Below are 17,344 nucleotides of genomic sequence, written 5' to 3'. Positions count from 1 at the left end.
TTGTTTTCTGCTATCTACTTATATTTTTCTTTGACTTTAGCCAAATGTTATTTCAAGGTTTTCATTAAAAAAAAACAACTAGATTTTAAAATTACCATCATAGGAGTTTTTTCGTCTATTACAATTGACTAGTCTTCTTGGTGTTCGTTTCATAAAATACAAAGTTTGTATCGTCAGGAATCAAACACGAGAGCATTTGTATGAGTATTCAGCAATCTCAAAGCATTTTGAAGCAGATCTTCTTTGATGTTTACATGTAGAAATTCACTTAGTATCCTTTCTTGAAATCAACAAAACAAGAGCAACAAAGAACAATCAACTGGTATCCAAGCATATGCAATTCTGATCCCTAACCTTTTCATACCCAGGTTTAACTTACCATGCATTTTTTTAACCCATTTTAGTAATATATTAGAGAAAAGGTTCTAGACTGGTTTGCTTAGTCTTTTCTTTCTGGTTGATTCAGGTGGGTACAGTGCAAAATCTTTTGGTGTCACCCAGGGGTGAAGAGCTAAACTGCACCTAAAACCACAGTTTAGTTTATAGTCTTTATCATGACTGTGCATATCAAAGTCATAGTCTGGAGGAGAGAGAGATGTGTGGTAAAAGAAGGCATGAAGGAAGATAAGGAATGAAAAAAATGAGAGAGGAAAAAGGGAGAGGAGCAAATCGAGACTTGCCCGTGGAATACCTCCCCAAACTCCTCCTCTCCTGGCCCCCAGGTTACTGTCATCCACTCCAGTGACCTGGGTACCCAGAGATTTTCCAAGTTTCAAGTGTTGGAACTGATTTTTTGATCAAATGAAATTATATGTAGATGCCTAAGATATAAAGACAAAGTTGTGTTTTACTAATATCAATTTACCTTATAAGTTAACATTTATAACATTTGCTTAGTATAAAATTAATGGATGAGAACAAGAATATTTTAAATAGACATAAATATTGAAATTTGAGAATATGAATGGTACTTCTTTTCATCTACCAGTATATACAATTTCTGTGTTTTCTTTTAAATGCACAGTAACAGAAAACTCTGGTTTCATATTAAAGAGAAATAGTATCTAATTTTTGAAACTTCTCAAACTTGAAAGTGGAAACAGAATTTTAAGTAGATTTACTATCTTGAAGGAGGAGAAATTGGAAATTGGATGTCTGAAGACTGATCACTAACAATATGTTGCAAACATAGATGTCATCACTCCGTTAGCCAAGTTGCACCAAATACTGTCAAGTTTGCATGTTTACAAAGGGTGCCAGCATCCTCTGTAAGATGTGAGTGTCCTGGGTGTACATGCTACCATGTAACAGTGTGATTCAGGATCCAGACCATCCCCTGCACAATTAGGGGAAATTATATATTATATTATTATAAGATACACACCCATATATATTGTTGAGCCAAAAGTGATCATCACTTTTAAGGTTTTTATCAAGAAAATTCAGACATGAAGAGATATAAGGAAAAGACATTTTACGTGAAGAGAAAGCAAAAGCAAGAGTAGAAAGAAAAATAAGTGGAAGTGAGATCTGTCTGGGTGCAGTGTTTGGAGCAATATCTTTGGAAAGAGAGAGAGATACTTTGAAAATCAAAGTAAGGTATCAGGACTTTATTCTGAGAATTACCGGGGAATATTCTAAAGAATGGAGAAGGCAATAGCACCCCACTCCAGCACTCTTGCCTGGAAAATCCCATGGACGGGGGAGCCTGGTGGACTGCACTCCATGGGGTCGCTAAGAGTCGGACACGACTGAGCGACTTCACTTTCACTTTTCACTTTCATGCATTGGAGAAGGAAATGGCAACCCACTCCAGTGTTCTCGCCTGGAGAATCCCAGGGACGGGGAGCCTCATGGGCTGCCGTCTATGGGGTCGCACAGAGTCAGACACGACTGAAGCGACTTAGCAGCAGCAGCAGCAGCAGCATTCTAAAGAAAGATATAAATTGGTTACAAGAAATCATCAGGTAGGTCACCTGATGAAGATACTGCAACAGTATAGAGGAATTTCAGGAAATACAAGTTTGCATCCTATTAAACGTAGTATTACACCTTCTGGGCATTGTGTGACATTTTGTGGAACCTTACATACTCCAGTTATGGCATTTTGCTGTCTTGTACTTGCATACCTAAAATTTAAAGAACTAATAGTAAGTCCTTTTGAATGAATGACCCATCTACAATATGAAACATGCATGGAAATGGCAGGAGACATTGAATCCTAAAATCGGTTCATATCGACTTAACCTGGCAGCATAAGTCAGCATGTTACAGGGCAGTTGTTCATACGTTACAGACAGATATTGCTTTTAATTACAGTTACATATGTAATTGTGGCTCAGTGGTAAAGAACCCATCTGCCAAAGAAGGAGACATGGGTCAGTCCCTGGGTGCGGAAGATTCCCCTGGAGAAGGAAATGGCAATCCACTCCAGTACTCTTGCCTGGAGAATCCCATGGACAGAGGAGCCTGATGGGCTACAGTCCATGGGGCTGCAAAGAGCTGGACACGACTGAGTGAGCACACACATACAAGCAACTCCTTGGAACTCTAGTGTCAAAATCTCTAGCTCGTATGGCTGGTACCCCTCACCAAATTGCTTGGGTATTAAGGAATCATTTTGGTAATAGGACGTAAACTTTTATTTCCTGGAATTTTGATCACACTATTCTGTTGCAATTTATATCTTTCTTTAGAATATTCTCCACTAATTCTCAGAATCAAGTCCTGATACTTTACTTTGATTTTCAAAGTATCTCTCTCTCTCTTTCCAAAGATACTGCTCCAAACACTGTACCCAGAGAGATCTTCTCACTTCCATGTATTTTTCCTTCTACTCTTGCTTTTGCTTTCTCTTCACCTAAAATGTCTTTTCCTTATATCTCGTCATGCCTGAATTTTCTTGATAAAAACCTTAAAAGTGATGATCTCTTTTGGCTCAGCAACATATATATATGTGTATATCTGATAATAATATAATATATAATAAATATATACACAATGTAGACTTACAACAGCATATAAATCGCACTAAAGATATTTAATGACACAGAAAGATTTTTTTCCCATTTTATTGAGGAAATATAAATTGAAAAATATTATAATTTTCTTTTTTCCCTTAAGAGACAGGTTTATTTTGCTTGTTGGTATTTTATGATTGGGCAGTAGCTCCATTTTATTTTTATAATAACAAATGAATTAATAAAACTTATCTCTCAAGCACAGGACAGCTTATACCATCCTTAAGTAAAATTTTGGAAGATCTTAAATCCACACTCTTCTGAATCGTTTTCACAATTACTCATATATCCAGATACTTTAAAGAAGGTTTAACCATGTGAGCGACACTGACGTTCAACGCCGCATCTCTCTGATGTCCCCTTCTATCTATCCATTGAGCTTTGTTTCGGAAATCATCAGACTACCCGTCTGCTCATGTTTGCAATGATATCCCCTATCTTCACAGGTTGGGTCATACCAATAATATGCAGTAATGAAATGGGAACTGAGATTTACTATTTCCTGAAGACCTGGATGACATTTTTTCAGCTATTCTCCTCAACAAAGGATGTCTAGCTCTGCTGGGTCGTAGTTATGAATAACACATGCACAGAGAAACTTGACTGTTGTTTCTAGTAAAGGTATTATGTGAAGGGAATACCTTTTGGTCTCCTCTGTTGCCTTGGAGTCCTGAGATCTTGTTCGGTGGTATGTTTGTGCATCCACATATGCGTCTGCTGAAACAAAGAGGCTGTATTTGGTAGTCATTGATAATTTTTTTTAAAAGTAGATCAGGCAGTTTTCCTTGAAACTTCTTTTCTAACTTAGCATGAAGTAGAATTAAATAGTAGACATGAAGGCATTTATTTGGAGGTATCGAAATAAGAAGGGGAATTGTTTGGTTACACAGAGGACTGCAAGAGGACCAAGGAACGCAATGAAGAAAATTATCAAGCATGCATGTTGTTTTTAAGCGATACTTGAGACTGATATGTGAAACAGCTGTGTTGTTAGGGTTTTTTTTTCTTGTGCCAACTTTCCTTATTTGATTGATTTTTCTCTCTGACAGCCCACTGTGCTGATAAATGTGTCCATGGTCGCTGCATTGCTCCAAACACCTGTCAGTGTGAGCCTGGCTGGGGTGGGACCAACTGCTCCAGTGGTAAGTGTGCATCTGCCGTTGTCTGTCTCCGGATGTTTTTGCTGTATGAGCCCCTTGTCTCCATGGGTTTCCCTCTGCAGCCCAGTGCAGAATGTGGTGTGGATCCCCAACCCAGCTCACAAATAGTGTTTCTTTGAAATCTCTACATGTATTATACATAGGACTGTTATGAATAGAGTATAAAGACAGACACTTGGAAAGCAGGAGATCTCAGTAATCTGATTCTAATACTTCTGTGAATGTGAATACATATTCCAGAGTAGGATCCAGAATTCAGATTCCTTCATTCAGTAAGGCAGTTGTGGTAACACAACTATTGTATTCTGACATCTGTTTTTATTTGTTCATATATCTAATATATTTTCTTGGTGATGAAAATTTACCACTTGTTGGTTTTAAAGCAGAAGCAAAATTGATATTTTCAATTGTTGTTTATTTATCTCTGAATTATGAGGGACCAATAATAAGTACTTTCTCAGATAACTGGGTTGAATTACTGGTAGTAAACGAAAATTCGAGACCATTTAGGTATAATTCATAATATATAATTTGTCTCCATTGTATTAGAATTATAATTCTAAAATGATGGTGTTTTGGATGATAAACAAATGGCACTTAAAATCCTGTATTCATGATTATGAGGATTAAATGATGTAATGTCATGTAATACAGTTGCTTTTCTAAATTTCACAGTTAAAACTTAAGTTTTCTGGCTAACTCCTTGCTGCGCGTGTAATTGTGTACTCTTCCTGTTCCTTTATACTTCATTTTGCCTTGAAAAATGTGAGAAAGAGCTGAAGTGCAACTCAATTGTAATGCATGAAATGTTAACATTTAGAGAAAGGGAATAATAGTTTTCAAATTACCAAGCTCTCATGACAACTCAGATTTGTCCTCGTTGCCACCAAAGAATTTCTGAAACCAGTCAAAAAGAACATCAGGCTACATATAATAGATAAGCTGGTTTTAGGAGTTTTTACTAGCTTCCCTTTGGAATTGGGGAAGTTATTCTTTATCTTGTTAGAACTACTTTGTTTTAGGCTTGTGATTTCCTGGCTGTCTCTACAACAGCATCGATCTCCAGGGGAGGTCCTACGCTGTCTGTGCACAGAACATTCCATGTGAAAGAGCCTTTTTATTGTGTCTTAGGGAGTGTGTGTACATGTCTCTCTGTCTCATTCCAGTGGGTAACTGTCTTGCAGGGTTTTGTTTGGCTTCTGCTGGAGATCAGGAGGAGAGTGGGCATTTTGTTCACACCGTTGGGGCAAAATGTTTAGGATGTGGGATCTGGCTCATGTCCATTTTTTGGCTAACTGACCTCAAGTGCAATGTTGCTTTCACTGACTTTTCCTGCTTAAAGATCAGTTGTGCCTACACATTTAGAAGAAAAATAACATTATTGTATAAACCATTGAGAAAGAGAAGAGTGGCTGTATTCTTCATCTGAAAAATGAGATTTGTTATTACTAATTTCAGGGGGAAAGTTGTGGAATAATTTTAGTCATAGTCACACTTTGTCTCCTAAGAGCTGCAGCTTACCTCGTGCTAAGAGATCAGGCTGAAGTGTGTATAAATGAAAGGAAAGCCAACATGGGTTTCAGACTCTCTAGAACTGACTTAGGCCTTCTAGAAAAGTAACTGTTGCTTTATTTTGGAATTGACGAACTTTTTAATGAAGCCTCTAGAATTCTTCTAGAAAGAAACACATGTTCTTTCAATTCTGGGTGAAGATACTGAGGTGACTTTTAGTTTATCCTCCACAGCTCATGTTTTGGTATTATCATGAACAGAAGCATCAGTAAACGTGGACAGATATCTGAGAAAACATTTCTGACACCTTTTTTAAGCACCTACATTCTGTTCTGAGTCAGAGCACTGAATTTTGTTACCTGGGTTTTGTCTGTAGTTGTTACCCTAATATACCTCATTAGGAGGTGTGTGATTTAATACTCTCAGCCAAATAATTCTTGAAGCAAATGCATACTCTGGTAACCTATTAAGTAGCAGAGTTAAAATGACCTAGTTCCCAAGAACTTTTATCTCTCTGTATCTTCCTCTCTGGTTATCATTATGCATATATTTGATACTATATGTTAGACTGAGAAAATGATTTCTTTTTTAATTAGATCAATTCCTTGTATTAGTCAGGGTCCATTCAGGAGACAGAAATTGCAATAACTTTTTCGACTAAACCTTTCATTTTGGAACAATTTTAGTAAAGTTACAAGATAGTAGAGAGCTTCCATATACCCACGCCTAGTTTTTCCTTTAACATCTTAAGTTAGCATTAGCTTGGCAAAACTAATTGCCAAAAGAAACTGACCTGAATGCACTACTAGTTAGTTCACTACCAGCATATTGCTGTTAAACTCTAGACTTTGTTTGAATTTCATTATTAGTATATTTTTTTGTTAAAGTCCTCTTTCTTTTCCAAGACCCAGTCCTGGCCACTACACTGCATCGTCATGTCCCTCCAGTCCCCTCTGGTCTGTGACAATTACTCAGCCTTTGTTTTTCATAACCTTGACAACTAGCCAGGTATCCTGCAGAATGTCTCTCAGTTTGTGTTTTCCTCATGACTAGACTAGGGGTACAAGTTTTTAAAAGAACATCACAAAGTTGAAGTGCCCACCTCATGACATTCTATGATGATATCATGGTCTATGATCATATCATTCTATGATGATATTCACATGACATCACCGATGATGTCATCACTCGGTTAACCTTCATCATTTAGTGATGTGTAGTATTTGCCAGATTTCTCCACATAAAGTTATTATTTTTCTCTTTCCCATTTCTGTCCTCCAGAAATAAGTCACTAAGTCTAGTCTGTCCTCAAGGGTGAAAGGTAGGGATTAAGCTCCATGGTTTTGGGAGGAGAGATTATCTATATATGTTATTTGGAACTCATCTGTAAAGAAGATTTATTTTTTCTCTCCCATTTAGTCAGTCATTTATATCAGTGTGGGCTTATATATATTTATATGAAAAATCAGCATATTATTTTGTTGCTTAAATTGTTCTAGATTTGGCAATTGGGCATTGTTTTACGTGGCTTCTGTGTCCTTTTGACATGCCCTGGTCCTTTTGTTGGCTCTTACGTTTTGTTCTGTCTTTTGAGCACTTCCTTACTTTCTGCTACTGTAGGATTCTTCAGTCTCACTTTGTGTTTTTCCTACTTCAGTCCTAGAATGAGCCATTAAAGAATTGTATTTAGAAACCAAGATCTGGATACTGGAGGTGCTCATTGCTCCTGGAAAATATTGTAACTTGAGCAGGGAAGGTTTATTAAAAAGAATTATTAGCTGTAACAGGAAATTGTTGTGGGCATTGGCTAGTAAAAAGTAGATAACACTGAAAGGAATACAAGAATGGCAAATATAAGGGACACCCATACTCCCAGGGCTGAGATAGAACACGCAAAGAGGAAGCCCCAGTAGGGGTACGGTACAGACCCTATGAGAACACAGCCACAGCTTACTGAATGGCAGAGAGGCTGCTGTGGTTTACTCCTCATGGGACTTGCTGGAAATCTGCTGTCTGGAACTTGCTAGAAATCTGTTCTGTAGGATGCTTGAGAAAGCTGTTCTGGAGACATGTCTTATCAGAAGCACTCTTTTACTGGTAGCCCGAGGGAGGTGCCCGGAATGTTGCTAGCTAATAGGTGCTGCTCGTCACAATGCACTGTAGGAGCTGAGTGTTGAAGAAGTTGCCCACGCTGGAGGAGCAGGCACTTTAGGAGTCAGCTGAGCTGGCACACTAGAAACACGGTGGGAAGCGCCTTCCTCTTGCAGTGTCTCTCAGCACCCTAGGAAAGTGCTTAACAGTCAGCCGGCTGGCAAGGAAGGGTATTTACATGGCCCATATGCATTTTGTAGATAAAAATGGAGGATAACTTTAGCACTGAGAAGCAATAAAGTACGTCCAATCTACTCCTTTGTTTCCTTAGGTCTCCTGTACACCTTTCTATACACATTTGAATTCTTGCAGATAAACAAAACAACTCAGCATTCCCATCTAATAAAACACAGCCTGCCATCTTACAAGTTAGGATGTTCTTTGCTGTTTCCTCAAAATAAAGAGATGCAGGTACCAACCGTCGTAGTATCCTTTGCTGCTTATGTTAAATTTTCCTGAAATTCATATGAAGTTCCACTGAATATTTTGTTGTTGCTGTTGTTTAGTTGCTATGTCCGGCTCTTTTGAAACCCCACGGACTGTAGCCTGCCAGGCTCCTCTGTCCATGGGATTTCCCAGGCAGGAATACTAGAATGGATTGCCATTTTCATCCCCAGGGGATCTTCCCAACTCAGGGATCAAACCATGTCTCCTACGTTGGCAGGCAAGTTCTTTATTCCTGGGCCACCAAGGAAGTCAAATATTTTGTTACCTAGATAGTAAAGTTACCTTCCAATAACTTTTATTTTATATAAGATAAAATGCAAAGAAAGAGAAGAAAAAACAGCTTCTACAAATAAACTTGTAGATGTTACAAGCAAAGAGAACTCTTTTCTATAATGATGCACAGGCTGTACTTGGGTATATGGACTCTTTTTTCCCCATTTCACACATCTCCCTTCTCAGCCCAGACCTCAGCTGCTTAGGGTTCTTTGCCTGGAAGAATGACTCAAACCTCCACTCCTGGATTCTCAGTTGTCCTGCCTTTTTTTGGTCATTGACCCTTTCCATTAATCTTTACTACCGAGCATGCGAGTTCCAAGAGGTGCCCCTTGGGTTCCAGACAGAGTTCAGCTTTCTCCCACTATGTAGCAGCAACCCAGTCCCCCCTTGATGATCAGGATAAGTCATTCCAACCAGAAGAATAGCTCCTTTTATTAATATTATGAGTTTAAAATGAATAAATTGATAACTGTCACACACAACTGTCTTGTATATTTTTTCCTTCTCGATATATACATGGGAGATTAAGTCTGACAGTTACCTTCCCAACCACAAGTTTACAAAGGCTGCCTTTGGAGATTTAGTATGACTGTTCACCTTGTCAGTGGATGGACAGATTCCTATATGCGGTATATAGTCAGTGTTCCTGAGTCTCAATGTATCCTCTGTATGAAAAACCAGGTGTGTGAGAGAACTGAGCAGAGTTTGTTTGCTTGGAGTGAAATCATGGTTTATTCAACTAGACTTAGGCATATTGCTTCTTTTTAAATTTGATTAAATGATTTTTTAAAAAAGCACACACGTATTTTATGTTTATTGGCATCCTGATGTGTACCCTAGCCTATATGATGTTCATCTATCTTGCCTCCACTTCCTTCTTTCCTCCTCTTTCCTGTTCTGCCTCTGTTCCCACCCCATCAATATCTTGGGTCTGTTCATCAATCCTGGATTTCTCTTCCTCTCTCACTGGATGATAAACAGTTCCTGGAGGGTAGGGGCTGTGTATTATTAATCTCTTTAGCCTCCACTCTGCTGTCATGTGACTGGAACACAGTGAGTGTTTGTTTCATTTAATGAGATTGAATGTGTGACTCTGAGATGGTCATTCATGTGTTCATGATGTGAACTTTCATTGATCACTGTGTGCAAGGAACTGTACTGGATGCTGGGGGTAGAGAAACCATTGGCAGTTGCTGGACCCATGGAGATCGAAGTCTGTAGAAAAGTAGACAGACATGTAAGTGTCTTGTCCTGGGGAAGAGAACAGCCTCAGGAGAAGAGGTGGATGTAAGGAGCCAGAAATGGTGCTGGGTGGAGCAGTGAGAGATGTTCCGGGTGGACTAAAAAGAAGGACCTGATGTAGCGCTGGAAACAGAAAGAAGACTGCTGTGTGGTGAGGGGCCGGAGAAGGCAATGGCACCCCACTCCAGTACTCTTGCCTGGAAAATTCCATGGATGGAGGAGCCTGGTAGGCTGCAGTCCATGGGGTTGCGAAGAGTCGGACATGACTGAGCGACTTCCCTTTCACTTTTCACTTTCATGCATTGGAGAAGGAAATGGCAACCCACTCCAGTGTTCTTGCCTGGAGAATCCCAGGGACGGGGGAGCCTGGTGGGCTGCCATCTATGGGGTTGCACAGAGTTGGACACGACTGACACACTTAGCAGTAGCAGCAGCAGTGGTGAGGGGTGATGCAAAGATGCTAAAGGATAGACTCATCTTCCGGAAACTTGGCTGGAAGGTCAACAAGAAGGAGCAAAGAGACAGGGAGTTAGTAAAAGACAGATGCAAGCTCAAGAGCAAATTTTGTCTGTGTTTGTTTGCTTTTGATTGTGTTTTAAGGTTAAAGAGGCTGAGAGGTAAGTGAGAAAGGGAAAGTCTGGAGGTTTAATTGAGAGGTCATTTAAATGAGGGAACTTGGCTCCTGAGAAGACAGATGGCATCCTGACTCTGATGGAAGGATTGAAGTACAAAGTATTTCTGGTTCCCAACAGAATGAGGGAGGAAAGAGTGGCTGGCAGCATGTGGATAGGTTTCTGAGCTCAGGAGCTCATGGGCAGTGGCGAGGAGGATCTGAGCAGATTCATGTTTGATGACCTTTCTTCTTTTGGTGAACTGGAGAAGAGATGACCTGCTAATACCAAGAGGAGCAGAAGTTAGACACGCTGATGATGACAGCGTCATCGTTAACCGGTGCTTCCTGTGTGCCAAGCGTTATTGCAAGGGCTTTATAGGAAATAACCTCATTCAGTGCTCAACAAGATGAAAGAGCTACAGCTCTTGTTCCTATTTTACAAATGAGAAAATGGAGGCACAGAAAAGTTAAGTGTCTGGCCTACGTTTATACTTCTGGTAAAGAATGGAGCTGGACTTGCATCTCATTCAGAGCCAGTAGTTTTAACCACAAGAGTATGGTGCCTTCTGAAGTGGGAAAGGAGGTTTCATGAAGGTGACGAGGTCAGGGATACCGAGGGGAATGACAACAGGAGGCAGGACTGACACCACCAGACAAAATAGCAAAGGAAAGTTCCTGAGAGATGTGGAGAGTGTACAAACATGTCATTTAAAATGACACCAATTTGGTTGGATGCCTTAGTAATTTGCAATTTCCTCGTTTGTAACATTAAGGATGTTGGACCAGATTATATGTGTCATCCCTTTCAAACCTATGATTTTGTGTGTGATTTACTCTCATAAGTATGTGTCTGCAATCCCCAAGACCTTTCTTTGTTTCAGAAACCCTTTAAACCTTTGGTACGAGTAGCAATAACACATTTGTTCTCTCAGCCCATATAATTCCATTTGTGATTTTCTAAAGGTCTGTAGAGAAATTTATTTATCCTCTGGCGAGAGGGCATATCCAGAAACACACAGAGACACATATCCTGAGTCAATCAGCCGCCAGCAAATAGTTCTCAAATGCCTGTTTCCCAGACTTTTGACATTAGTACCAAGTAGAAGCAAAAAATGGAAGTTAATTTTGGTCTAAAATATCCAGACCGAGGTTTATTTAGTCATCAATAGCATTTCTGGTTAAATGTACTTAGAGTTAGTGAAAACATGCCTAGGAGGCCAAATTTGCCCAAACATTTCCAATACAGCATTAAGAACACAGATAACCTTTTAGATAAAGCAAACATGCTGTGCTGCTTGGAGTAAGTAATAAGAATTTGCCTGCAGGATATTCGAACGGGGGAATCCATTTGAAAGATATTACAAGCCAGAAATTGTAAGGCACAAAAAGCTGACTTGTTTGCCAGCAAGGTCTGTTGATGTAAAGGTCTATTGACTGGATACAATGGAGGATCAATGTTGTCTGGGGAGAGAAGATACTGGAGCCCAATCCTTGTGGCAAGTTGTTAACATACCCATCACACTGTCAGAATTGCTTTAGAAATCAGGTTGATGGAGCAGCAGGAATAAGAGGGGATCATTTGGGTTCACTGGCCTGGGGGCCAGACATTGATGGCAGGTGGGAAGGACTGAGCTCAGAATGAATGTTTCATCAGAACTGCATGAAAGCAGTTTCACTGATGGACTGCGTGAGTGATAGCGGTCACACACAGAAACTGCTGATTTTGCCCTCGTGAAAGTCTGAAATCTGGGCTGTTGTTGGTTCCTCTTTGGAGGGACAGACAATCTCTTCCACTTCTACTCACCCAACTCCCTTTTGGAACTGACTGGCAGTAGACTTCATGGTTCTCAATGCTGTGCTGTTTCGATGCCTCACATTTCTAAGCTTAAGAGAAATTTCAAAGTATCTATGTCATATACTTGTGAGAATTAAATGATCCAATACCTGCTGAGTGCTCAGCACTCAGCACTGTGCCTGGCGGCATGATATCGGCTTAGTAAATGATATGAACATGTTAGTCACTCAGTCCTGTCCAATTCTGCGACGCTATGAACGGTAGCCTGCCAGGATCCTCTGTCCATGGGGATTCTCCAGGCAAGAATACCAGAGTGGGTTGCCATTCCCTTCTCCAGTGGATCTTCCTGACCCAGGGATCGAACCTGGGTCTCCTGCATTGCAGGCAGATTGTTTACCATTTCAACACCAGAGAGTCCTGCTTACTTAACAATTCCTTGTGTGACAAATGTGCCTCCCACCAGACTTCGAATCAGTCCAGCCTGTGGACTAGAGAATAGATGGAGCGGCTCTTTGTGGATATCTCATTTCTAGGCGATGCAGTGGTAAAGAATTCACCAGCCAGTGCGGGAGATACCAGAGACGTGAGTTCGATCCCTGAGTTGGGACGATCCCCTGGAGAAGGAAAATGGCAGCACACACTCTAGCATTTCTTGCCTGGAAAATCCCATGGACAGAGGAGCCTGGTGGGCTACAGTCCATGGGGTCTCAGAGTCGGACATGACTTAGCACCCGTGCACAAACACATTTTGCCCTGCAGGTCACACCCTTCTTGAGCAGGAGCCTCTCTTCCTTCACAGCTGCTTGCCAAGAGGCTCCCCAGACAGAGCCTCTGGTGTTGTTTTTCTCCCAACCTCTGACCATGAATGTCCTTACCAGATGAATTCATGTCTGGTTTGTATTGCTCTGGGCATCCTGAGAACACTATAGATGTTTATGTTACCCACGCTAGTCAGTTCATAAGCTGTAAATACAAGGCTGGACTGTCATTTCATTTAACTCCACTACACATCATTTATTGATTTTTTTCCTTTTTTTAGCTTTGAGTAATTGCCCTGTATATCTGTTTATCAGAAAACCCTGGTTCAACCTCAAAAATCTAACCTTTTGCTCCTCTTCCCTGGTGCTATTCAAATCCAAGCCACCATCCTATCTTAATTGTGATCACTCTAGTCTCCCTACTGCTGCATGTATTCAAGCCCCACTGGGGTCAGTTCTCTCTACTGAGACCAGAATGATCTTGTCAAAATGTGCTTCAGAACATGCTGCTCCCCTTCCGCAAACTCCCCAGTGTTTCCCATTATTGTTAGCATAAATGCCAAAGCCCTGATGTAGTCCACCAAGTCCTGTTTGATCTGTCCGTCCATACCTTCCTGCCCCCTCTTCATCCCACCAGTCACTCAGGGTACCACATTGCTTAGCCTCTGCCTCTTTTTCCTGGAACACAGTAGTTCCATTTTTGCCTCTGCACTTGATATTTCCTCTGACGAAAATGCTCTCCTCCTTGGAGCTTTGCATGGCTGGCTTCTTAAGGCCAATGGACTTGCTAAGTGTTGCCACCAGGAGTGGCTTTCCCTGACTCTATATAAAGAATATTCCCCCATAACTATCTATTACATCTTCTTTTTAATTTTTTATGGCACTATTTGAAAATATTTCATTTGTTCACTTCTTTTTTGGTCTGTATTTCCCTCCAGGATATGAGGCCCATAGAAACATGAATTTTGTCTGTGTTCTTCACTGCTGCCTAGCTAATTTATTCACCTAATGTCTAGCACAGTTCTGGGTACCCAATGATTCTCAGTAAATATTTGTGGAAGGAAAGAATAAAGGCATAAATGTTTCAGGAACAGTAATGGATACAAACAGGAGATATGAGGGATGAGGAAGGTTCTACCTCTTTTTTCAAATGCTTTCAGTTTAATACGACTGGAAGTCCATCTACAAATACATAGGCAAAAGGAGTCAAGGAGGAAGTGGTCAAATGTCTTCTGGAAAAGGGCATGACCTGAAGTCCTTCCTTCTGAGACCTTGAGGGAGCTCAGACTCGTGATTTCAGGATTCCCCTTGGCTGTGTACACTGCAGATTCTTTCATCCTTGGTAAATTTCCATGCACTGGCAACTGCAATGAGATTGTAGAAGCCAGGTAAGATGGATGAGGTGTGGTTTCCATAGACTCTGAAGACACTGTGTACATAGGCAGCTCCTCACCTTCAAGAGAAAAAAGTCTGTAGAGTATAGTGAAAGTGAAGTCGCTCAGTCATGTCCGACTGTTTGTGACCCGTGGACTGTAGCCCACCAAGCCTCTCCGTCCTTGGGATTCTCTAGGCAAGAATACTGGAGTGGGTATCAGTTCAGTTCAGTTCAGTCACTCAGTCGTGTCCGACTCTTTGCGACCCCATGAATCGCAGCACGCCAGGCCTCCCTGTCCATCACCATCTCCCAGAGTTCACTCAGACTCACGTCCATTGAGTCCATGATGCCATCCAGCCATCTCATCCTCGGTTGTCCCCTTCTCCTCCTGCCCCCAATCCCACCCAGCATCAGAGTCTTTTCCAATGAGTCAACTCTTCACAAGAGGTGGCCAAAGTCCTGGAGCTTCAGCTTTAGCATCATTCCTTCCAAAGAAATCCCAGGGTTGATCTCCTTCAGAATGGACTGGTTGGATCTCCTTGCAGTCCAAGGGACTCTCAAGAGTCTTCTCCAACACCACAGTTCAAAAGCATCAATTCTTCAGTGCTCGGCTTTCTTCACAGTCCAACTCTCACATCCATACATGACCACAGGAAAAACCATAGCCTTCACTAGACGGACCTTAGTCGGCAAAGTAATGTCTCTGCTTTTGAATATGCTATCTAGGTTGGTCATAACTTTTCTTCCAAGGAGTATGCATCTTTCAATTTCCTGGCTGCAATCACCATCTGCAGTGATTTTGGAGCCCAAAAAAATAAAGTCTGACACTGTTTCCACTGTTTTCCCATCCATTTCCCATGAAGTGATGGGACTGGATGCCATGATCTTCGTTTTCTGAATGTTGAGCTTTAAGCCAACTTTTTTGCTCTCCTCTTTCACTTTCATCAAGAGGCTTTTTAGCTCCTCTTCACTTTCTGCCATAAGGGTGGTGTCATCTGCATATCTGAGGTTATTGATATTTCTCCCGGCAGTCTTGATTCCAGCTTGTGTTTCTTCCAGTCCAGCGTTTCTCATGATGTACTCTGCATGTAAGTTAAATAAGCAGGGTGACAATATACAGCCTTGACGTACTCCTTTTCCTATTTGGAGCCAGTCTGTTGTTCCATGTCCAGTTCTAACTGTTGCTTCCTGACCTGCATACAGATTTCTCAAGAGGCAGGTCAGGTGGTCTGGTATTCACATCTCTTTCAGAATTTTCCACAGTTTATACTCATATGGTATTGTGATTTCTGAAATGGTGGCCCCATGACTAAGAAAGGTATTTGAAAATCAGTCCTTACTTGAATGGAGAATGCTTATTAAAAATGTTGCCATCTAAACTTGAGGATATTACTTCTCAAGGTAGAAATTTTGTATAAGGATATAAAGCTTAGCTAATAATTTGTACCAAGATAGAGTATGAATCAGAGATTGCAATGGCACCCCATTCCAGTACTCTTGACTGGAAAATTCCATGGATGGAGGAGCCTGGTAGGCTGCAGTCCATGGGATTGCTAAGAGTCAGATATGACTGAGCGTCTTCACGTTCACTTTTCACTTTCATGCATTGGAGAAGGAAATGGCAACCCACTCCAGTGTTCTTGCCTGGAGAATCCCAGGGACGGGGGAGCCTCATGGGCTGCCGTCTGTGGGGTCACACAGAGTCGAACACGACTGAAGCGACTTAGCAGCAGCAGCAGAATATGAATAGTAAGAAATTAGGTGAAGAATTCAGACTACAGATTATTTCAGATCACATGGCCACCATATTCTGATGGCAGTAATGTGCTTCCTAGCTGTTCTGTGCAGAGTAAAGGGATGAAATATACAACGTTAGAGGGTTCTGTATCCTCACTTGTTACCTTATCTGTAAAATCAAGCAGGCTAATACCTGATTTTAGTAAAGCCATGTACATTCCCTCTCATAAGGTTATGTGTGTGTTAATTATCTAAAATTAAGTGCTCTGGTTTAATATATAGTCCAGTATCTTTTATGACTGTTTCAAATATCTTATTGTTTGTGATTGTGTCAAAGAATATATATTTTTTAAATACTTGAAACTTTCTTCCAGGAAGATAAGACTAAACAAAAACTGTTTTATTCCTTCTTTGGTCAAAATACCTTTTCATTCATTGACAACCTAGTTGACTTTAAAAAGTTTGAATATTTTACATGTGTGTTAGAGCAGAGTAATCATGTTTGAAATAATGGGATATAATCTTTGCATCTTTGTAACCGTGGAAATTCAGAAACAAATAAAAATGGCATTGAATATGAGAACAGGTAGATTTATTGGAGATTGTTAACACAGTATAGCCGTGTAGCCATTCATTCCTATAAAATTCTACATAGTATTGATAATATACCATGTTAATAAGTGTTATCAATATTAGTAGATCTCAATATCACAATATTGGGTGAAAAATCAAGATGCACAATAATATACACATTTTTTATAAAACTAATAATTCAATAAAGGGTAGAAAGGAATGAAACAGTGGTATTTATACTACTTATAAAGACTGTTTCAGTAGGATAAGTATAGTAGCGGTTATAAGTGCCTTGCTCTTGGGCCATAATTCTATGAAAACCTAATGGTTTTGCTACTCACTACTCTTGCACACAATGAATGGAAGTAACTTCCAAAGAAAGTTTAAATTTTAATGGAATTGCTTTGAACTTGATTAGTATATAGCTGTGAATTTTTGTTCATACACTGAAGAAAAGCACCTTTATCCTTACAAATAAAAATAGCCTAATGTTGTAAAATGAGTATTACACAAACCAGATTTATCCATGCTGAAAGTTAGTTCTTAAAATAATTAGACTGCACCAAAGTTAAATGATTCTTTAGGACAAGACACCTTTGCTTAGGATAAGCAAAAGTAAAAGAGAAGGAAGAGAATGGAAATATTTTTGTAACATATAAAACAAAAGATTAGTGTTGAGAAATAG

General features: G+C 40.2%; 1 protein-coding gene across 1 annotated transcript in view; it reads left to right on the top strand.

Moving 5' to 3' along the window:
- MEGF10 (multiple EGF like domains 10) overlaps window positions 1-17,344 on the top strand; it is a 137,590-nt gene that overhangs the window by 44,756 nt on the left and 75,490 nt on the right. The window contains exon 4 of the mRNA XM_052643017.1: window positions 4,070-4,162. Within this exon, the coding sequence (XP_052498977.1) occupies window positions 4,070-4,162 (93 nt within the window). The remainder of the gene's footprint in view (window positions 1-4,069; window positions 4,163-17,344) is intronic.

Source organism: Budorcas taxicolor, chromosome 7, assembly GCF_023091745.1.
Source record: "Budorcas taxicolor isolate Tak-1 chromosome 7, Takin1.1, whole genome shotgun sequence".
In the NCBI taxonomy this organism is placed as follows: domain Eukaryota; kingdom Metazoa; phylum Chordata; class Mammalia; order Artiodactyla; family Bovidae; genus Budorcas; species Budorcas taxicolor.
The sequence above is the reverse complement of the archived record's forward strand: the minus strand, read 5'-3'. Positions and strand labels throughout refer to the sequence as shown.